This window comes from Elgaria multicarinata, chromosome 3, assembly GCF_023053635.1.
Source record: "Elgaria multicarinata webbii isolate HBS135686 ecotype San Diego chromosome 3, rElgMul1.1.pri, whole genome shotgun sequence".
NCBI lineage: Eukaryota > Metazoa > Chordata > Lepidosauria > Squamata > Anguidae > Elgaria > Elgaria multicarinata.
In genome coordinates, this window is record NC_086173.1 from 104,236,221 (window position 1) to 104,260,154 (window position 23,934).

Genomic DNA, 23,934 nt, shown 5'->3' on the forward strand with positions numbered 1-23,934 from the left:
TAGGAGACCAGAGTGGTGCTGATGTGGAGAGGAACTCTTGGTGTGAACTCTTTCCACATGACGTTTGACTTTATTGGGTGATGAAAAAGAGAGAGAGAGCACCAGGCTGCAGTAGCTCTCATGCTGCAAAAGGTAATAGCAAAAAGGGATCTTTGTGGGAAAGATAATGAAGCCTATATATGCTTAGAAGCACTGTTCTTGATTTCTTCTCATGTTCAAGTTGTAAATGGGAGTCTTGGTAAGTAAGTAAAGTATTCAGACTTACAGGTGAATACTTCATTTTAATATGAAGAAATAGCTTATGGTATGGTCCTTCTTGGACTCTGCCACTTTTTTTTCTACAAGGGGGTTTGCATGTTAAAATGCTCTCCTATGTAAAATTGTCCCAGTAGTAAGACAGAGGGAGAACAGGGCTCAAATACTTATCCCTGAGGGTATTAGTTTACAATGTAAAGGGGAATCCTTTTTAACACAGGAGGAGCATTTAAACATGCAGTTTTTCTCCTGCATTCTGGAATAGTATAGTCCAGGAAGGACTGTTCCATGTGCTATTTCTGCACACTTAAATTGGTGACAGGTGTGGATTTGTGTTGTGGTTTTTTTTTTTTTAAAGAATACTAATTAGGGATTTTTAGAAAGTCTAAAAGCAAATTGGTGTGAAAAGCGATTTATTGATTTTTCTCTTGCTGGAGAATTCTGACTAATTCTTAACCAATGATTGCTGTGTCTACAGAAGAATGTACTTGAAAGGGGATAGAAAATGAAACTTGACCATTTGCTTCTAAGTCCTATTTGGCATTGCTAAATGGTGAACAGCTGAGGAATTTAATACTCCAAATAGTTACTGTACTTTGTTTTCTTTCAGTTGCTTTTAAGGAGAATCTCTGTGTACAGCATAGGAACTAAGCTGCTGTGAGCAGACTTTATAGTCAGAAAGCACAGGTGGGGGCTTTTCACAAGGTGACTTAAGGGTGAATTTGCTGTGCATTAAATCAAAGCCCCTCTGCCCTGATTCGTATGGGTCACTGGGCTAGTTTAGCAAAGGCATTCCCAGTTTCTATAGTTCATTCTCACAAGGGTAGGATGTAGCCAGAGCTACTTCTGACTGCCTCTAATTTTTCCCAGCCTGATGGATACAAATGCTTTATTTGCATTGGCATGAAGTGGTGTAAGACAACAATTGGCAACCAAACTTCATCTTTTGAATTCTAAGAAGTATTTTAACCATAAAATTCTAGTGACAGCATTCCCTTGGAATGGGAAGCATGCATGCTGCTCAAGTTTTTTGTTTGCTGGCTAGTGGAGAGGGGGTTGTTTTTAATGGGAAAAGTTGGGAAAGGAATTTAGTTCACCCCTGGCCTCTCTGATTTCAGATTTCCGTTGATAAGTAACTTTTGATGAGGCGGGAAGACTCTGGCTGGTTAAGTGTATTAGATTTGTGAACTGGGAACGCTGCAGGTTATCTTTATGGTGCGGTGACATTATGTGGAAGCGAGATGCAGTTCCTTATGTTTGCAGCAAAGGGCGTTCTTCTCTGTTGTCCATTTAATTTGAACAGCAAAAGCGATCTCTTAATCAAGGTTTGGGGTGGTTTTTTTTTTAAAAAAGAAGTTACCGTTGCAAGTTCTAGACATCCTTGTGCTAAGAAAGAAACGGTCTAGTTCTTGGTTTGGGTTCATGATCAACTGTACATCCAAGGGCTGGTTCACACATTTACATGTAAACACATGCACACACGTAATGTATGTGCATGATAAGCATGTGTTTGCAAATACATGGTGGCTACATGTGCCAAAGAACCAAGATTGGGCTTAATTTCCTGCCATGTGTACAAAGAGCGGCAGATACATGTTTGCTGTTATGCAACATGTGAAATAGATCATAATATGTGGGACTCTGTGTAGCCAATCCTATGCATGTCTACTCAGAAGTCCAATTGAGTTCCATGGGGCTTACTCCCTGGTAAGTGTGTATAAGATTGCAGCCTTAGATAAAGAAAACCGTGTGGGTCCTCTAGGGGAAAAATATGGTTTAGGTGAACGAGAACTGAGCAGACGTAAGTGCATTCCGTAATGTACCTGATTGGCAGATCAAATTATTATTTTGAATCATCTTATCAGATACTTTCCGGACTTGAAGCCCCCATTGTGTCCTTTGCTGCTTTATGCGGGGAGCGTGTTAATGCCTAGAGTGCTCAGAAAACAGAGAGACGTTCCAGCGCAAACAAAAGAGCTTCACTTGATACGGAGCTGTAATTTTGTTGATGCCTGAATAATTAAGGCCCTGTGAAGCTGAGCGCTTAAAGTTATCGGAGCAGAGGAAACCCCTTGGAAGGAGTGTGCTTAAGAACCTTTTAGTGTAATAAGATGACTGCTGGGATCCATCCCTGGGGCCCTGGATGCCGGACACCTGATCCACCATTCTCCAGCCATTGCTTTGCTCTTGGGAATCTTGGGAGGGTGAATGGCTAGAAGGTACGAGATTGTTTTACAGACGTGGAGTTCAGAGAGTAATATATATATATATATACTGACAAGGCTCGCCTGACTTTTTTTTTTTATGGAGGAGGAGGTCAAGCTTTACCGTTACTCCTGTATTTTAGATGGCAGCCTCACCCTGTCTCATAAGCAACGTCTGCACTTCTTAGCAAAGTACATCCGGAAACGCTGACAGCTGTTCTGCACCCCAGTGGCCTGGAGGCGCACGCCAGGAACTTGTTTATGAGGTCAAGAAAATTCATCAAAGTTGTGCATGACAACTTAGTTCAATTTTTTTTAAAAAAAAATCCCCCCAAGGGAATGTCAACATGCGTTTGAAATGCTGACCTTTGCACTGGCAGATTTAAAGTCTTTATATTAGAGCATCTGGAAGCGCATTGTGATGTCTGCATTAGATGAAGCTGCAACACCCCCTCCTCACCGAAGCTGAAACAGGTGTATTGTCATGATCAGGCTTGTTCCCCCTAGTGTAGGGAAAGGAGTTTCAGGCTATCAGTTGGAATTAGATTCTGAACTAGAAGAGACAGGATTAGAAACAGACCAGCCTACCCAGGAAGTGGGGGATTACATTCTGCTAGGCTCTTCACCAGCCAGGGATGAATCTTCACTGGACCTTATCAGTGAAAATGTTAACAACTCAGAGTCTGTGGGAACTAAGCAATCCTCAGAGGGGGAAGGGACTTAACTTGACCGATCCCAGAGTCCACCGCAGGTTCAAACAGGAGGAGCTAAAAGAAGGCGAGAGGCAATCAACTCGGATATGCTTCTCGCCAAAGGCTTCTTTAGAGGAATCCTCCCTAAAAGTAAGGGACTCAGGGGAAAAACCTTCTCTTTTGTTAAAAGGACAATTGTCTCGCTTAGTTAGTCAAGTTATAGCCTAGAGAAAAGTTCCTAGTGTTTAAACTTTATACCGCTTTATAGGTAGAGATTGGCAAAGATATATACTGTTCTGTTGCTTCCATTGATGCCTTTGGATAGCGCTTGGTGATAGCTAGAGATAGACAGACTCACCTGTGTCTGGAGCAGCAGGTGCCCATGGCCTTGTCTCTTGCCTGCATGAGCCAGGCCACATGAGCCCCTAGATTGCTCAGCGGGCGGTCTGTGAGTGCCCACAGTCACCCGCTTCTCCCTGCAAGCTGGCATTTTCCATAAAAGCTGGGCTCCCGATCTGATCTTGCGCACAATGGCTGCCGTAAAACAACCATTTTACCCTTTGACGAGTGCACGCCCCATGGTTTGTCGAGCTGGGTCCAGGGATTCAGACGGGGGTTGCCCCCCAGATTCCTGGATCCAACTGGATGCCCACAACATCCCTAGTGGTAGCAAGGAATTGCAGAATAGAGGATGACAACGCAACGACTGGGAACACTAGAGAGACAGGAGAGCCATGTTGGAATATGTTTAGAACAGGAATTCATGAGGAGAAGCTGTCTTTGGGAGCCAGGAGGTTACAATCAAATTACTTGGGAACTGCACAAGACTATGACCATTTAATAGTAATACTGAATGTAGTACCTACTTCCTCAAACACAGTGAATGGGAAATGAAAACTGCGACTTGCAGTCTCCTTAACATAAAGATTACGTCCAGAGAATGAAAGATTGATAGCCACAGGCTCACATTTCCTGTCAGGAGGACAGAGTGACTTGACATATTCAGGAAGGCATCCATTTCAGGGTTCATGTATTATTGATCCAGAAGTGGTTAGCCGCTGAAGGGTTCACAGGTCGACAGAGAAAGGAACTCTCAGAGAAAAACTAGTTTTTCTAGTTTGGTATACCCAGTTTGGTATTTCTGTGAAAAGGTGATATGATTACAATTGTAAGCTGTGAAACAATATAGCGGGAAGTATAGATCTGGAGGAAGCTCAGGCAAGTATGTCATGACCATGGAGATATCTTCTTTTCCAGCTTGGAGTATGTAGCGGAGTATGCCAAGAAAAGAAAAAAGCAAGGTAGAATACCCCAAGGGGGATGAAGCACCTTTTAAAATCCCATTTTGGAATGCAAATATTTCCAGACCAAGCATGCATAATAACTGGTTGCTGTAACAATTGAAACTTATTGACTTGTAACTAAATAGAGCCTTCATACAACCAATGAGCATAACTCAAACCTTTGGGTCATTCAGTCCACATTGCAGCATTTTATTTCTTTGGAGATGGGTCACGGATTTTTGTTTGGTGTGCTCTGCAGACCTGCAAGGATACTAAGCAAAACCACTTACTTGAAGCCTAAGACTATCTTTGTCGTCTTTGCATAACTTATTCTGCTTTTTGTGGGAAGAGGCAAGGAACTACACAGGACACTGAAGCCCTCACTACTGGAAATCCCACTGAGGTCCCTCTTTTTACAGAGATTTCACCCGACACAATTATCCACACACTTTCAACTGTATTTTCATAGCCATGAAGGGGTGGTAACTTGCATTTTATAAAGCAAAACAAAGAAAGAGAAGATTGTCAGGGTGTTTAATTCGACATCTAACATCAAGTTACAATATTTGTTTCTTTTTCCTGTGCTTTTGCATGTAATGTATGAAGCCCTTTGCGTAATCCAACTTTCTTGTTCATTGTTGCTCCTTTGATGTTTTACACGTATACCAACTCCACAACTGTCTTTCTCTCTGATCCCTTCTCACTCAAGGAGGAATGGTCACATTTGCTGTAGTACCAGAGGAACACCAATTCAAAATAATTTGTGCCAGGAGTAGAACATGTCCCAGGCATAAATGACAATTTAAACTGCTATTTCTGTTAAAATGTGATAAAATAATAAATTGCCCCGGACGTAGAAGGGGCAATTTATCTTATGTGTCTAAGATAAGCTGGTTAAAAATTCCAAGAGAAGCTCATGTGGTTACTATGCGAAAATTGCCTTGTAACCACTGAGAATGGAGTTGCTGAAGCTGGCAAAAAGAAGGATGGAGTAGTAGTTTGCAACTGTACATATAGTCTGGGTTTCCTGATGCTCTGGGTAGGCTGCTAGTTTCAGAGCGATTTCTTGCCCCCGATCCATGGCTAACTGAAATAGAACACACATACACACACGCATGCACACTTAATGTGAATAAATTAAAGAATTCAGAGTTGTCTTGTGCAGAATTTCGATTTAAAATGAGCAGCAGAACAGAGCATATATAGTTCTTGCTTTAAACTGTTAGAGGCTGGAAGTGGCAGCAAGGAATGGAATACTTCACTAGAACCCTGTCCTAATTTGGTCACTTTTGCTGACTGGATATTAGCTATGGCCTTATTGGCAAAGTTGATACTTTGACGGGTTTACAAATATTGGCTTGGTCTCCTAGGCGGTCCTCTGTTTGTGCTTGCCATCAACCCCCTGCCTTCCTCCAAGTCCTCTGGCATGCACAGATGGCTCAGAGGAGGAGGCAAGTATTTTTCTGCTTTGAGGCAAGAAACCGTGAGGAAAGATGCTTGCTGTTCCTTATCGTATCCAGACAAATGCTGAGGGCTTAGGAGAATTGTATGTGTGTGAATGTGTGTATGTTAGGGGGTGGGTGGGTTCTCTCACTTGCCCTGGAGTTTGGGTAAGGCAGGAAACAGCCTGAGAAAATGTTTGCTATTTTTCACCTTCTCCAAGCCACAGCACAAGGGAGGGATTTATGGAGGGAATGTGTACTGCTGTGCACCCTTTGTGCCACATGGCCAATGCACTTATCCGTACTGAGGTGGCAAGTGGGTTTGTGGATGCCTGTATTTTGATATCCCTCTCCTCTTCCATATTTCCCATGTAAATCTGTACAGAAATGTAAAAGTGCAAATGTTGGCGTTTTGAGAACCTTGACGTATAGGTTAATGGTTTGAAAACTTATAGGCAAAGTGGGGAAAAGCTGAGAGATCAAATAGCAAGAGAAATACCTGGTGGAGTGCCTTTCATGGTATGAACTTACCCGTAAACTACGATTGTCATCTGAGGCCTTCCTCAAGGTGCCTCCTCCGACTGAGGTTTGGAGGGTGGCAACAAGGGAGAGGGCCTCCTTGGCGGTCGCCCCCCCCCCCCACGATTGTGGAATGCTCTCTCCTTACTGAGGTCTGCCTGGCACCAACAATGTCGTCTGTTTGGCCCCAGCTTAAGACTTCCCTCTCCTCCCAGGCATTTGACAGGATTTGATAAGGCTTTTTAACCAGTCTCAGGATGTTTATTGTTGAGTATTTAAATTGTTTTGGATGGAAATTATGTTTTATATTACACTTTGAAGGTTTAAACTTTTGTAAACTGCCCAGAGAGCTTTGGCTATTGGGCAGTATAGAAACGAAAATGAAAATAACAGCAGCAGCAGCAGCAGCAAAAACAACAACAATGTGCAGGACTTTGTGTAAGTGGAGGTTTTTGAAGCCCCACTGGTCTTCTTGTCTCTCCCCATAGCCTTCTGCTTCCTGGCCTGTGGCTCTTACTTGCTCTTCTGCTCCAGGCTTCACCTACATATACCTATTTCTCTTCTGAGCCAGTTTCTACAGAAATATAAACTGTTTGCAAAGCCCCAGGGCCTTGGAAGTAGAGGAAGGAAATACATTCAAATGTATAACTCATTATGAGAGACAAATTCGTTTTTTTACTATTATTTTGCACATTCCTGCTTACATAGAAGGAATGTGGAGATAAATCTTGGTATGAAACACTTGTCCTTGTGGCGCCTCTGTGCCAGAATTGGTGTGTTTGGTGCCCTGTGGTAGGAGCAGGGGACAAAGTGGAACAGATACGGCCTCTGGCGGTGGTTGGAATTGATGAACCTGAGCAGCGCTGAGTGACGGGCCCAGCAGCCTTTCAAAGCTGCTCTTGACTAATAAGTGAAATTGCGCTGGCTTCCTTTTGTAAAGCAACTAAACTGGATATCGGTGGAGCGTTCACTCTCCACCTTTGCAGATGGCTTTGTGTGTTAAGCCTTTCCTGCAAAGCTTCTCTGTTACAAGTCTGATTAAACTCTCCAGATTAGAAAGGGCACTTGTAATGAGCACTCGCAGTGCAATATTGGGAAGCTCAGATCTAGTAAGAACCAAATAATTAATCCCTGTTAAACCCACACTGGTAATTTGCAGACTAGACAGTATCTGTTTTAGAAATAGCCATCGACGTATACACATCTACAAAAGTTACCAGAGAGAAGTTAATTACTTTGCTCCTACGGTTATGGCTTTGTGTACTATTTTCAGCATTTGGCTGTAGGGCAACTGATTTAAATGGCTGCAGGTAATGGGCAAAAAGTCTGATCTAAATGTATAACATTCTACACTACTATAGCATTGTAGGTTCCTGTGAATAGTTGCAGTCTGTGTCCTGAAAACAAATGGGAGGAGGGAATGGGAGGACGAATGAACTGAGTACTCAAAGCAGTGGAAGATAGAGGATGGGGACACTCCCAGCCTTCGCAGAAAAATGTTTTTTGTCTCGGGTGAGCAAACAGAACTTTTAACACCCCCTTTTATAAATGCATGAAGACATTAACACCAAGGATGGCTGATGCTGCACATGCATGCATACAGAAAAATAAGAATTATGTCTTTGATATATTTTGTTGCTCCATAACACCCCCCACAAAACAAAACAAAAGCCCAGAAGGAGGAGGAGGAAGGTGGAGGGAATTTGAGGGCTCTCCTGCAGGGGTAGTGGCCTTGTTTTTCTGAGAGCTGGCTCACAATTGAACTGAGCGCATGTAAATGCACATTTCATATAGGTCTCCATGAAATGCAACCTCACCATCTCTGCTTCATCTCCACCATCTCACACACACACAACCGGGGTCCAGAAGAAGGGCAGTCCAGAAGTTAGGCGCAATCAATGACAATGGCTTTCAGGGCTTTTTCACATGTGAGGCTTATATAGGCTTTAAACAGGCCTTTATGGCTATTGTAAAATCTACAGTGGTAAAAGTACATAATTGACCTACCTACCTTTCTTTCTTTCTTTCTTTCTCTCTCTCTCTCTCTCTCTCTCTCTTTCTTTCCTATACCGCCCAGTAGCCGAGTCTCTCTGGGCTGTCCATGCAAATAAAATGCACACGTGTTACAAACTGCATGTGAAAGACTCGAAATAATAATAATCTTGGACTGGGTTTACACAACACGCTAACCCATGATGGTTTATTTTCCAGAACAACCCATGATGGGTTAGCATGTTGCCTGTGGAATGTCCCCCCTCCCCAGGTGTGTTATTTCTCCCAAATAAGCCACCCTGAGAATCCATGGTCTGCAGTAAGGGTTATTTTACTGTGGTGGGTTAGCGTGTTGTCTGTCGTGTCAGAGTGGGTTACGGAGATCGCCTACAGAGCTGCTTGGCATGAGTGGCCAATAATGCTGCCGACGCTCCGCTCCCTCAAGCAATCTCTGTTCCCATTGCAAAGGAAGCTGGGATACCTTTGCGGGAGGATTACAGGAGGAAGAGGAAGGTTGAGGGGTGGTAGAATATACTCTGTGTAGTTTGTTTGCCTGATCGTCTGACAGGAGCAGAGTAGGTTGTTGGCATAACCACCATCCCAGCATAGCTTGCCACCTTCCATGGGTTAGCATGATATGTCAACCTATCCTTGTGGTGATCCACAAGAACAGCTGCATGAGTTAAAAATCAGTGCTATGTTGAATTAATACCAGGGAGGCAGCTGAGTGTCAGCTTTAGATCCTGGAGTTCTGCTGACACTCAGCTGCCTCCCAGGTTGTCCAGGTATGCATGTTTGTCCTCTGTAGCTCTAAATGGCTTATCCTAGATCTCTAGATGTATCCTTACTGTACCCTTATTGTTCTTATTGGTCACATGGAGCAGCTCAGGACAATAGAGTATTTCATAGACCTTATTTTATGAATAATAGGTGCTAGATCTGCATCAATGCTTTGTAGCCCCATTTCCTGCCTGCTGCTGTAATTTGAAGAACCAACCAGGATAGGCTGTGAACCTGAGTGATCAGGGGTGGACAGGTTCCATCAATAAAATGTGATTCCCCCAAACTGCTAGGTTAAAGCCTGCAAACCATCATTACTTTGGTCTTGTTTGGATTTAGTTTTGATTGCAAACTACAGCCAGCTGCCATGTAATCACGGGAGGCTGCAGGATCAGGGTCAAATTCGCCAAAGCAGTCCCACAAATAACTGCCAGGTTCCATGGTTGTCTTTGGCTCCTGAAAGAACTAACAGGATCAGTAAGGGAAGCTGGATCAGAGTCCAGTTTCTGCTACTGATATTGAAGTATAGATCACCAAACATGGTAATTAATGCTGTGGCCTGACGCAGGAATACACTGTGGTTTGCAAATCATGAGTCAGCTTTAAGAACACATGCTATCAAGAATCCTTCTTAACTAGGAGTTGAAAACCTGATTAAGATTCTGGTTGAGATGCAAATAGAGATATGAAGGCCTGGAAAAAAATCCGGAAAAATTCGGGGAAAAACAGTTTTTTTCCATTTTTTCAAGCTTACCCCCCCCCCCAAAAAAAATTGAAAAAAATTAAGAAAAAACAGATTACGGGATGTTTTATTTTAGCATGATGAATAAAATGTTTAAGACAAGGTGTTCAGATATTTACTTCTCCAAATGATTTCTAAAAACTGTACAGTATCAGATTATTACAATGCCTGTGCACCAAGGACAAGCAAGTCCTAGGTTGCAAAATGAGACTACAACTCTCAAATGCAAGAGGAAGATGCATTTCTGCCTCTAGGGGGCAGCACTGCCACTGAAGCAGAGACTGAAACTAATACTGATAGCTATAGATCAGAAAATGAGTCTGATTAAATATCATGCATATTCATTGAATCTTGGGTCGTCCCCCCGCATTTTTCTCAGTTTTTTGTGGGAATGGGGGCTTTATGTCTTGACACTGGAGGACTAGCGGAGACATAAATAATTGTCTTTGTTACTAAAGTTGGTGGTTTCTTCAGTTGTTGTTTTTTAAAATTGTTTTTTGCCTGCTCCTCATAAACTGGCAGAACCAAAGAGTTTCCTTACAGTTCAGGTGTTCCTAACAGTTCAGGAGGTTGTAGCTCCATTTGTTACCCCCCCCCAAAAAGTAAAAAAAGTAAATTAAATTTGTAATAATTGTTTGAATACACTACTTTTACTATACCAAATGTAATAATTTTATGCCAAACCAACTTGGACATAATTACATTTTATGTTCCTAAAGTAACAAAGTGACTTTCAATCTTTAAAAAGTGCTAATATTGCATTATTTCAATTTTTCCGAAAATTTCTGGCCCTCCCCCCCAAAAAACCCCCCGGAAAAAACCTGGTTTTTTTCCATGGCTTCAAAATTTCCTGAAATTTTACATCTCTAGATGCAAACCTGATGGATATTAACTGTGGTTTGGTGCAGATATAACCCTAAACCACAGATAAGGTGGTCAAAGGAAGAGAGGGGAAATTCATGACAGAAAAGTCAAGGGAATGCATGTTCCTGAAGCTGACTCCTGGTTTCCAATCCATGGTTAGCAGACAGACAACATTGTCTGCACTGGGTCAGTAATAAGGTCATCCCGGCTTAGAAGCCAGTATCAGAGCCAGCAAGCCTATATACACCACGTATATAAACATGTGTGGGAGGTTGTTGCACCATCTCCTGCTTGTGGGTCCCTGGTCGACACTGTAGGAACAGAGTGCTGGACTAGATGGACCTTGGTCTGATCCAGCAGGGCTCTTCTTATGTTCTTAAGTTCTTAAGCCAAACTGTCACAGGTCCAGGAAATGGATGTTATTCAGGACTGCCTTGATATATGTGTATTACTGCAGTTATTCTAATTTAGCCTTCCCCAGCCAGGTGCCGTCCAGATGTGTTGGATTGGAGCTCCTACCATCTCCAGCCAATATGGCCATTGACCATACTGGTAGGGATTGATGGGAGTTCTAGTCTCTCATCTGAAGATTAACATGTTTTAGAAGGCTGTTTAACTACATGGTAAACTTAATGACATCTTATGAACCTATAATTCCTACTAGCTGGTTTACCTGTTATTGTTGATGGTTCCCTCAGTAAAATGAATGGTTATCTGTAAAATATAATTCCTACTATCTAGCTCATGTTTGCGTGCCCATGTTTGGTAAAAGGGAAGAAAGCATTTTGGGGGTTATGTCATCTTCAACCAAAGCAACTCAAATCCTGACTGCTGAACATAAAGGTAACGCTATCTTCTGTTGTTGGCAACACACAGCCAACAGGTTTTCATTTGGCAGCATCTGTAACCTCACAAGGGCTCAGCCGGCTGCCATCCTCTCTGGTTCATAACAGATTATCCTTGAAGGGTCAAAGTAGGGCAGACAAAGGGCGAATGCCAGAGCAGCTCCAGTTCCGATTCCTATAAATGTCTGTCTGTTCCTTTGCTCGGCAGCCCACTGCCGAGATCATATGTTTCTGGAGCGGGCATCTAAAGCAAAACATCATCACCGCAAGAGCAAAAACAGAGTTGCTTCTGCCCCTCATCACCACCCTTTCAAACAGTCGTCCCCCACTGCCTTGTATATACATCAGGAAACACTGTATATTTAATAAACTGTCACCTGAGTCCACCCTGTCTTTGCAAGCCAAAGTATCTGCTAAATTTGGGATATTATGTTCACCCAAGCCAAGTATCAAGTTCTCCGGATCACATGTGCTTCCAGCCGGTATTTAACTCGGAAACTTCTGTGAGAGTCAATACTTCATCACATAGTGTTGATCAGAACAAGTGAAATTTACTATTTTTTTTAAAAAAATACTAGTTTTTCTTTTATACTTTGTGTTTCCCCCCTTTTTTTTTTCAACGCCCCTCTCCTCTTGTTGTATTGAAGAGTGGAATAACATTTGGGTTGCCTTTTGAAATCTCTGATCAATATGTTTCTGATTCTTTTAGCCACTACGGAATTAAAGGATTTTTTTGCCAAGGCCCGGAACGGTTCAATCCGCCTCATCAAAATTGTCATCGAAGATGGTAAGTTAATTTGGTGTCTTCCGGTTTGTTTATTTCTTTTGCATTTCATCACAGCAACCAACTTGGGCAGGGTAAGGATTGGGGACGGTGGGGGCTGCTGCCCTAAAACTACCAGTAGAGAATTCTGGTGGAGGCTGCTGGAATGCGGCTTAGAATAGACCGCTGATTGCCAAGTGTTGAGTCAACACAGCTGTAACATTAAAGGATATCCAGGGGGTTTATCCTTATTTGGGTTGGTTTTCCCCTTCCCAGTGGAGAAATAAATGGGAGTCCATTAGCTGGAGTAAAGGATTTGTTGTGTGGCTGAGGACTGGTCACTGTCTTCTGATCTGGTGGCTGTACAGTAGACTGTTTTGCTTCCCAAGGCCAGTTTTCTAGCTGCCTTCAAAATGTGTCCCCTGTACACTAAACAAAGCATCCTTTTCTGTGTTCTACAACAGGGTGGGCAGAAAGTAGATCTCCAGATGTTTTGGACTTCAGCTCCCAGCATTCCTGACTATTGGCTATGCTGGCAGGGGCTTCTGGGAATTGACGTCCAAAACATCTGGAGATCTACCTTCTGGCCACTCCTGTCCTACAATAATAATCTCATTCTGGTATGGCACCAGTTGCAGTACTGTCAAAAACATGGAAGCATTGTTCCCAATATTCTAGCAGTGGTTTTAAGGGTGCAATAATATGCATGTTTAGACAGGAGGAAAAAGTCCTATAATTCGTAGCATGCCCCAGCCAGCATGGGATACTGGGAACTGTAGGATTTTTTTCTGTCTAATATGCATAGGATTGTGTCCTAAGTGGTGGTGTTTGGGATAACAACTATGGAATGCCTGTCAAATAGTATAGTTTCCCATTTACTGCATAATCCTAAGCATGTGCTTGTACACTCTGTGCTGCTAGAAACATTGTCCAGGTTCTGTCCCCAAACACTTACCCTGTAGAAGCTGGTTATGGATTGCACATTGGCTCTTTAGCAGTAGGCTAGGCTCCAGCCCTTGTCCCAGATTTTTTATTTTTCTGTGCAAGGAAAATTTTGTCTGAAGGAGCTTTCATTCATGTGAAACCCCACTTCCAATTTGAAGTGGTATAGTCCAGATACAAGTTGGTTTCCTCAAGGAGAACTAGGTTTATTCCCAGTGATTGACTCCTTTACCTTCTTGTTTCCTGGAGATCAGTTACACCTATCTCAACTCTCCCTTTTCATCTCCCTCCCCCGCATTCCAATTTACTTACCAAATTTCTATGGTGATGGACAGGCTGATGTGCGTCAGGATGATGAGGTTATTTCATGAATATAGACTAGTCTGTGATTTTCCACACCAAGAAGCATCGTCTGTGTACAGTGGAATGCTCATTATCCAAAATATTTACAGTATTTCTTCAATTCTAAGACACACTTTCCCCCCCATATAAACATCTCTAAAAATGGGGTGCGCCTTAGAATCATGGGTGCGTCTTAGGTTTTTTTTTCTGTTGGTGGTACTGAAATTAGTGTGCGTTTTACAATCGATGGCGTCTTACAATTGAAGAAATACGGTATGTCCTGAATATTAGGCAGCTCCGATGAAGATCCATTCCACTGCAGGCTTATGTAAATTTCACTATTATATATCATACTTATTGACTTTGGTTGTCTCAAAGCTAGGGATGAATGAATTTCATTTCATTTTCTCTCAGTTCCTCCTTTTCCCAGTCATAACTTTGTCCCCACCCATTTCCTTATTAGTTTGTGATTTTGTTAAAAAAAACTACTACAATAAATGCATACACAATTTCATGTGCATTTCACCTAATAATCACATCTTTATTGCCAATTTTGTCTATCTACCTATATATATGCATTTTCCAAGCCATTTTCTTTAATATAAGGCACTGTTGTGTGTTATTTCCACAAAGATATGCATTTTTGTGTACAGTTGCCCTAAAAGACACGTTTTTGGTACACATTTTTGATTAGAGAAGTGGATTGCAAAATTCGGAGAACTGTAAATACTGAAGGAAAACGATTTCAGTTCAGGTGTTGGTTTGGGAAGTGCAAATTTGGATTAAAATGTGACTTGAACAAATTTTACCCCCATCCCCACTTCAAGTGTATACAGTAGTTTTGGAAAGATGATGAGCTTGTGGTGAATCCAGAGTTAGTTCTGCTTTCACTTGAGTCACAGGCCTTGGGAAGGTTATGCAAAGTCTGACTGTGCTTCTGAGAATAGCATAACCAGTGGACCTTTTGGTTAATCACTACATGTGGAAAAACGAGGTGGTGCTTCAATTTTCTGATCTTTAGAAAGATTAAACCTCACAAAAAGCTTGCGAAGATGAATCCAGATATATGAAACATGCCCTAACTTCTCTTTTGGTATAGCTGATTCAGCATTAAGACTATTTAAAAGTAGTGAATACATTTCTATGAATGCAGCCTAGGAAGCACACTAAGTCATTACTGAATGAGGTATTTTTATCTGTGTGACATGTTGCAGTAAAGCTTGAGGTCCTATAGAGGGGGAGGGAGGAATTTAACTCTTGAATCTTTCTAATTGTCTATATTTGGCAAAGAGATAATACTAGAGGCAGCATGGGTATCTCCACGGTAGAGAGAGAAGTTTTGATCATGAACTCTATTTCAGACATTCTGTATTCTTAGTAGTAAGAGAAGAGGAAATTAACAGAAAAGAGAATTTTGATGAAGGAATTTGACCCCCCGTTATGAATGGCATTGGAACTAACTGAGGCTACTGCTGAAGCCAGAAATCACAGTTGGCATGAGAACTTCACAACTGTTTGGAGTATTACCACCTCCATCTTCACAATCTGTGTAAAAAATCATTGCTAAGAAAGCTGTCTAACTGTTAACTTGGCATTTTCTCAGCGTATGCATACACACATGTATGTGCACGCGTGTAGTCCAAAGAACTGTTGAGGTATCAACCCTTCAATATTCCTTGTACAAGTAGGCAGCACTTTCCATGCTGTTTTGTGAACAATGGAACTTGCATTATTGTCCCTACCTCAAGCTATCCTTCCGGGGGGTTGAGTGAGGAGGCAGTTGTACACCCTCACATGTTGGAAGATTGTGTAAAGGGGAGGGGAGGGAGTTATGAAGCCACATGGGCTACCTCTGCTGCCAGCATATCTAGCCATGTCTCCTTGCCATCCACATGTGTGAAGGGGTGTTATGTACCATCTATGTATGTAATCAATGAATACATATTCTATGTATTCAATGTGGGTACCAACAGAGTCCTCAACACAAGGGGGGACCCTGATGGGGTGGGGCTAGTCCACATGGGCCTGCTCATTTATCTTCAGTGAGTGGGGGTGGGGCTTGTCTGAACTCCCCTCTTCTCTGATATTTATGAGAGTGAGACCCCTTGAAATGGAAAATAGTTTCTTCCAAGCCATGGAAACATTTTCTACAGTCCACTTATAAAGGCATCCATTTGCTTTTCCATAAAGCCATGCCAGATTTTTTTACTTAAAGCTTTCTCCTTTGCCACCACCTGCTCCCTTCCTGTTCCTTGGGGCCCTGGTGCTCTGTCTGACATGCTTCTTGACTCATGGCTGAAGCCACCTAAGTCTTCAGATGCTTTACCTGTCCTTGGTACTGATCCTTTTTGTTTTGATAGAACTGCTTCCAATGATAGGGACTCCTAGCTTTGGGTAGCAATCTGAAAGGGATCTGAAGAACATTAAGATATCTCAGGTGACCCCTACAATGATGCACTGGAAAATTTTCATAGTAATTTCTGTTTCCTCACATAACAGAAGGGTGTTCAAGGAAATTAAAGTCACTTCAGCAGAGTATAGAAGCAGATGTACTAGTAACAAGAGAAGGAGCTCTGATAGAATGGCTTGCATAAAACAAGGTTCTAATGGCTGCCAGGCTTCAGGGGGGTGAGGGGAAACCACATTTTCCAGCCCTCACTGGGCTGGAAATGAAAACAATATTCATTTTCTTTCTATGACTTGGCTTGAAGGAGAGGTTGGTCTTATGGGCATCATTTTGAAAGGAAATTCAGTAATCCCTTTAAAAGCAATCACAAGTTACACAGCCCCCATTAATGCCTTCCAGTGCTATATAATATATAGTTTTCTTATGAGAGTCACCACTTGTGAAAGAAATGCATTTAAAAAAAGAGACTTTAGCATATATGTGTGTGTGGGGGGGTATTTTTGATGGAAACGAGCCTTTGGCGCATGTGGAGTTCCGTGAGCCTCCTAGAAATCTATTGCTTTCCTGCCATTGCAGTTTGGCAGTGACAGTCCTCAACAGACGAGCTGTTGGCATCCTTGCTTTCAGGGATATAGCTCAGCAGTTGCTTCTGCAGCCGAGATGTGGCGAGCGGCATGTGCCAGATAGTGCGTTAGGAGAGGCAAAGAATACAGGGAGAAATAGCTCTTAGACACACTTAGGCGGCAGTCATATAATAGGCGCAAATGCCTCTGATAACAGCACTTGTGATGCTGGTTCGTTTCACCCAAGGAGGGTTAAGGGAGACAGTGCACATACTTTACATTGTGCATCACTATTGTGGAACTGGTGTTCCAGCTATACTCTGGCTGCGTTGATTGGATAATTTGGCACCATTGACGCTGAAATCCTATGCACAATCTCTTTTCAATAGTAACTTCTCTTTGAGCCACAAAGCCAGGGTGTGTCCACTGGAACTTTTAAGCACAGCAAAAAGTTTCCTCCCCCACCCCTACAGCTTGTAGATTGGAAGGGTGGTGATGCAAAATTGAGAAACAAGTTACAAGTACATCTGTAGGGCAAAGTGAGTCACAAAGGTCATGCTGATAACAGCGAAGACTTGGCCCAGGGCTTTGATTCTGCCTTGCGTTCTTCTGAGTCTTTGTATAAAGATAAATATGTTTTCAAACTTGTGGGGTGGCGGGCAGGCAGGGATGCCAGTACTGGGGGTCAAGTTGCAGTGGCAACTCATAGTGACTGAAAGAAGCATATTAAAATGCCAGCAGATAAGTCACAAGTTTGATTGTGAAAGAGGCATATGCCATATGGCCAGAAAAAGCATGATGTGGGTAGTGGCTGTTAAAGCTGAAACTCAAGTGCTATCAGAAGTGTTAGAAAATCAAAGAGAGATTCATGCACTGTGCAGAACCACCCCTTCTTCTAAATGAGCTATTGTACTTAAGGATGTTTTTAAACAGCATGTTTAGTTCATGCTCAATGTTTACTGGATTTAACTGACATACTCTTTATCCTGATTTGCACAGTCACTTGCTGCTTTGCTATTGCACACATAATCTGCACGCTATCAAGAACAGTGCAGCAAATTTGGCTTTACAGTGTGGTGGTTTCTGCACTATTTTGCTTTTCAGTTTAATCAGGTTAACTGAAAATACCGGCTCTGCACACCCAAAGTCTATACAGGAAATAAGAGCTCATTTTGGCTTAGTCTGTCATTTCCACACACCCTTCGCCTCTGCAGAACACAAGAGCAGTGAACAGCTTAATTCTGGTTTTTCATTTCATTTATTACATTTCTCTACCGCCCAACAGCCAAAGCTCTCTTGGCAGTATTACAAAGATTAATAAACAGAAAAGCCTTCTGTTGACTAGCAGCATATATGGTTTTCGTTTACTTCTTTGTGCATCTGTATCTTATGGCCAAACCTGAAATTTAGAGACGTGCACTTTTAAAATTTTAAAACTCCGCACTTTGGGAATATGTATTTGAAAAATAGTGGAACAAAGTATTGCTGATTGGTTCTGAGCCAGTTGGAATGCACCCATCTGTGCAGCTCTGGATATGCTCAGTCTGATTCTGAAATTTGCCCTGATAACCACGTTGATCGCATTCACACGTAGCACTAAATCATAGTTTGTGCATGAGGTGGAATGAACCAGAGCAAGACTTGGGCTCGCACATTCCTCCCTCCCTTGTTCCTTCTCCTGTGCAGCTGGCACAAGGACTTTGTCAGTGTATTGTTTAGCTTTCACAGAATCCCAGCTTAGCATTATGTACTGACCAGAAGCTTATAAATGTGACGTGTACTGTAGAGATGTTGCAGGAGTCTAAGGAGTGTGTGTCCCCCCCCCCCCACTGCGCGGTCTCCAGGACTTTGCTTGCTGAGCTGCTGCCACGTACTGGACCCGTTCGTCCAAGTGTGTGGCGGCCGCCCGTTCCCTTAGCAAGCTACCATTACATAAAAATGGTGACTCTGGGATTTACGGATCTGCAGCCGTAAAGGGGCCATTTACACAACATTACAGGCGCGAATGGCCCCTCTACGGCCACCATTTATGACTTATATTTCCGGGAAACCCCAAGCCACCATTTTTATGCAAAATGACAGCTCATTAAGGTGACAGGCAGCCCTGCAGCGCTGGTCACTTGCTCACCAGGCTGCCCAGCAGCTCACACAGTGTGGGGGGGGACTTGGTGAGCTCCCAACAAGAACGGATGGCAGTGAGTCCGTCCATCCCTAGTGTACCACCTCCTATGGCCCAGGAGAGCTCTCCAAGGGAATCAGTATAGGAACTACGGCCAATTTCTGCCAGATCTGGCCACTGTGATAAAGTGCAGCTGTGCATCCCAATCAAAGAGTGGGATTAATGATTTACCACAATATCCTGGCTGGACTGGGAGCACCCTTAATCTTTAGAAAAATCTGAGCACTTTGAGCAAGGTCAAATGTAAGGTGGGGGAGAATTTGAGGAAATAATCTCTCATACTTTCTCCCAAAGACACAATACCCCCAAATATGTAGTTATTGTCATGAACCATGTCATTGTATTTAGTGGTTTATCCGGTAATAATAGCAATTAACGGACAATCAAGATCAGCTAGTGAAACGATATAAAGTGGGGGCAATTGAGAACTTTGTAGTCTTGTTTTTATGAATAAACTATCTCAATAGGGCACAGACTAAATAGAGACAACATGATGTTTTCCCTTTTATTGGCCTGAATTTTTGACATAAAGTTGCTAAACCCTGACTCACTGGCAATAGATTTGAACTGCTGATCTCATACAAACTGTTTTCATATGTTGATATTGGCAGTGGTTTATCAGTGAAATTAGAACTGCAAACTAATCTGACTTGTGAGGTGCTGGATTTGTGATGTGTTGTCTCCCCTGGTTTACAGTTTCTCTTGTTCCTTTTAGATTCCTCCAGTGTCTTGAGAATGGTTCTTTCTAGCATTTTCTTTTAACATCTCGTCTCTTTGTTGTCTCCAATACATATTTCTTCTTGTCCAATTTATACTGGGCCTGGTTCAGATATAATGCTCCTCAAAAGTGTTGCTGGGAGGAGAGAAGTACTACATTTACATTTTTTTCAGATGTATGTCCTCCTCCTCCTCCTCCTCCTCCTCCTCCTCCTCCTCCTCCTCCTCCTCCTCCTCCTCCTCCTCCTCCTCCTCTTCTTCTTCTTCTTCTTCTTCTTCTTCTTCTTCTTCTTCTTCAAAAAGGAAATTACTTATCCATACCTGGGATTAAGAACATAAGAACAGCCATGTTGGACCAGACCAAGGCTCTATCTTGTCCAGCACTCTGTTCACACAGGGGCCAACCAGCTCTCAACCAGGAATCCACAAGCAGGACACCAGTGCAACAGCACCCTACCACCAATGTTCCCCAGCAACTGGTGTATTAGAAGCTTCTAATACTGGAGGTAGCACATAGCCATCAGGACTAGTAGCCATTGATAGCCTTCTCCTCCAGGAATTTTTCCACCCTCTTTCAAAGCCATTCAAACTGGTGGTCATCAGTACATCTTGTGGTAGTGAATGCCATAGTTTTAACTATGCACTGTGTGAAGAAGTACTTCCTTTTATCTGTCCTGAATCTCACCAATCAGCTTCATGGGATGACCCCAGGCTCTAGCAGAGGGTTGGGTGGGAATGTCTTCCTATCCACATTCTCCACACCATCCATAATTTTATACACCTCTCTCATTCTCCCCTTGCCTTCCTTTTTTCCAAGCTAAACGGTTCCAGCTGTTGTAACCTTTCCTCATAGTAGAAATGCTCCAGCCCTTTGAGTATTTTAGTTGCTTTTTTCTGCAACTTGAGAGAAGGTCTTCTCTTTACTGAATGCTGTAAGAAAATTTTATTATACAAAAGCCTGATGCATTTCAGCCTCTTGGGTTTTTTTTAGACCTTCTTCATGGGGTTGTTATAAAGTCTGCAGAAATTAACAACAACAGAATTTGTCTTGAGATGGGGCTTTCCCCCCTGTTTGTGTACATCTTGGATGCTCACCCACCTTGCACCCCCTTTACTGAATGCAGCCAGTCAACCTGGCTGTGAATATTATTTATGTATTTAATTATTTATTAAGACAGTTTTATCCCAACCTATATCACAAGGATCTCAGGGCAGTGTACAGATAAAATCATACAACCAATATAAAACAATAAATATACACAATTTAAAAACAAAGTAAACCATTAATAAGCTAAAACCAGTGCAGAATTTAAAAACAGTAAAACCAATTAAAACAATTAAAACTATGTACAGGCTTGGTGAATTTAGCCATCAAAGGCTTTGTTAAAAAGCCTTGTCTTAACTTGCCGCTGAAATGAAACCAGTGCCGGTGCCAGTCGGGCCTCCAAGGGGAGGGCATTCCACAGCCCGGGTGCCACAACAGAGAAAGCCCTCTCCCACGTCCCACCATAGTATATGTCTCGTGTTGGTGAGACTCAAAGGAGAGCTCAGTTATAGAAAGAAAGGATGAAGACCTGAGGTGGGACGATAGCCTCTCCCTTTTTATTTAGCATAGCTCAGGCCATGTGTGATTAGAAACGAAGGAGGGATTGGAGTATGGATGCTGTTTTCTGGGAGATTGTGAGATCTTGCTACCTATAGCACCAGGTTGCTATAGGTGTGATTTTGGAGGTTCCCTTGAAAAATCCCATTTGCAGATAAGCAGCTTACACACACACACACACACCACACACACCCAATCTCTCTCTTCACAAACATTAGCAATGATTCTAGTTTTTAGATGGCCCACTATAGAAAATATATGTAAAAGACATCATAACAATGGGTTGATTTCCCACTTCCCTTTTCATTGAGCATTTTCTCTAAAAGAACATGCTTTTGGCTCCCTCTCCGTTGGCAGAAGTAAATCAGGAAGACCAAACTTTAATATTTCCCGGTTAAGATGATTTTTTTAAAAACCTAATCAGCTAAGTAATAGAAAAATTCAGCAAATCTAAATATTAACAACCAGCCACAACACCTTGCCCATACTCTATAGGTATTATCCAAAGTTAGGCCTTCCTAGAGTAGACCCATTGAACTGAATAAGGCTAAATTAAATCTCATTCATTTCAGTGGGGCTGCTAAAAGGAGGAGTTAACATTAAAAGAGAATACAGTTGCCTTAATGTCTGCTCAATAACTCTACCGCTGTTTGCTTGTGGTTTCTGTTGTTACTTACCAGTTTCCTGACAAAGACCTCAAAAATAGTTGGTGAAGCAACTTGCATTTAATAGATAGTGCAACACAAGCAATTTCCTGAAGAACCGCTTTAAACACAAGGACTTCTTTTTTTGTCGCCTCCGTCTTGTCCCTTTTTTGCTTATTTGTTTGAGATAACATACCTCAGTATTAAAAGGAATGAAGGCTTAGGAGGGAATGCAGTCTATGGCTCCAGGAGATTTAGCCCTGGCTCAGGCTTGTAAATAGCCGCTTACCTGGTGGCCTGTGGCGAGTCAGAATTTCCTTCAAACAGAGAAGCTTTACAAAAGCGGGCTTCCCTCCTGTCTTTTTAGGCCACAGATGACTAACATTAACATGCTTAGAGAGGCAGGATAACAACTTCTGTGGGTTTGTGACAATGGTGTCCTAGCCACACAGAGAAGTGTAGTTTATAATAGCATGCTGCAACAGAGCATTTCGAAGCAAGCTAATTCCCTTTACTGGGTGTGTTTGTGTGTATTTGAGCTGGTTTGGGCATCACAACTACCCATGGTTGTTTAAACCTTGGATTGTTGGGCACCTTTTGGAACAAGTGAGCAAGCTGCCTCCACCACGCTTCTCCCTTCCACTTTCAATTAACAACCTATGGTTAGCCCCGTTTGTAGGCTGTTAGCGCAATATCCAACCACTCTGGGTTGTTTAGGGGGGTTAAACAATCCAGAATTAACCAAACAACAAATCATAAGTTAACTCTGGGTTGCTTTACCCCAAACAGCCCAGAGCTTCCAAGTTTGGACAACACACAAACAGCCCATGAACAGAGTGATCATAGGTTGTTAATTGAAAGCAGAAGTGAGGAATGTGCCTGAACTCGCTCTCTCCCACTAGATTTCTGCAATTTGTGGGTAAATTCCCCATGATTATTGTTATGTTAAAACCAGTTCTCTGCATACATGTGTGCTTTATTTTCTAATACAGATGGTAGTGTGTACCAGATACTTTTTGGTCTCTCCCCCTAAATTGAGAAATTTGGTTAATGGATTGTTTGTATGGTCCTTTAAAAATTGGACCAACCAAGGGGCAGGGGAGGAGATGGAAGAAGGAAATACTGATCAAACAGTGGTCTTATATATGAATTCCTTTCTCTCTGTCTCTGTCTCTCTCTCTCATACACACACACATACACACACCCATGGTCAATTCTAATGGTTGATTTTGTAGTTATGAAAATGTGTACTTTGGAGATCTGCCACTTCCATCTCTGTAACATGAGCCCTAAGAGTGAGTGGTGTTGGGCTCATGTGTAGTTCATTTTGTGAGCCTCTGACAGCCTCATTTGCATGATTTTACCAATGAGATGTGATAGTCAAAAAGACTTTACAGTGAGCACCAAAGATTCCCCTGGAAGGCAGTGACTGCTGACTTTAGATCAAACGATATTTAGTGAACAGGATGGAACTTAGTGGAATGAGAATCCATACTATGAAGTGCACAGAATGCAGAGGTCAGCAGCCTTCTGGCATAGTAACATGACTGAACAGGTAAAAAAAAAAGCCACAGGTCTTGGCTATTAGAGTTGCTATTTGAGCTGCCTCATGGTTTGCTTGTGCTATATTGTTGTTTTCTATTGCTGCAAGAGAATGAGACAATTCAGGGATTGTGTGAAGAATCCTGAACATGTATTGCTTGCCTCCCTCATTCAAAGTGACCAGTATAGTAAATAATAGTTTACAAAAATGTGTTATGTGTACACAGGGGCTGCTGCTAAAGTTCTGGTTGATTTTCAAGTGTAGCAGAGGTGTAGAATGAAATTATACACCATGGATAGAAAGGGGTAGACAGAATTTGTGTGAAAATGCTATGGATTCATTAGCACAGATAATGCATCAATCTGGAGGGATGGTTTATTGTTTTGCTGCCTAAAACATCTGTGTGCAAAGGAGGGATGTGTGTCTCCAACTATTCAGGAGAACATTGGGCATGTACAGGGCAGCTCCAGTTGGCTATGGTAGCCTGGCGCATGTGTGCACTGCATATTAAGAGATATGTGTCTCTCTGTCAACTGTTCATGTAGTGTAAAGTAGCTCTGATTCTGATGTAAGCCCTCTTGACGTAAAGACTAACCCATAGCTTAACCCTTAG

At 42.4% G+C, this 23,934-nt stretch overlaps 1 protein-coding gene across 2 annotated transcripts in view; it reads left to right on the top strand.

The window, feature by feature from the left end:
- Window positions 1-23,934, top strand: part of TWF2 (twinfilin actin binding protein 2) — a 66,610-nt gene that overhangs the window by 12,229 nt on the left and 30,447 nt on the right. Inside the window, exon 2 of one of the 2 annotated variants that reach the window (XM_063121134.1) lies at window positions 12,328-12,405. In XM_063121134.1, coding sequence (XP_062977204.1) covers window positions 12,328-12,405 — 78 coding nt within the window. Of the gene's footprint in view, window positions 1-12,234; window positions 12,406-23,934 lie in introns of those variants that run through there. The other variant, XM_063121133.1, reaches the window with a different exon arrangement.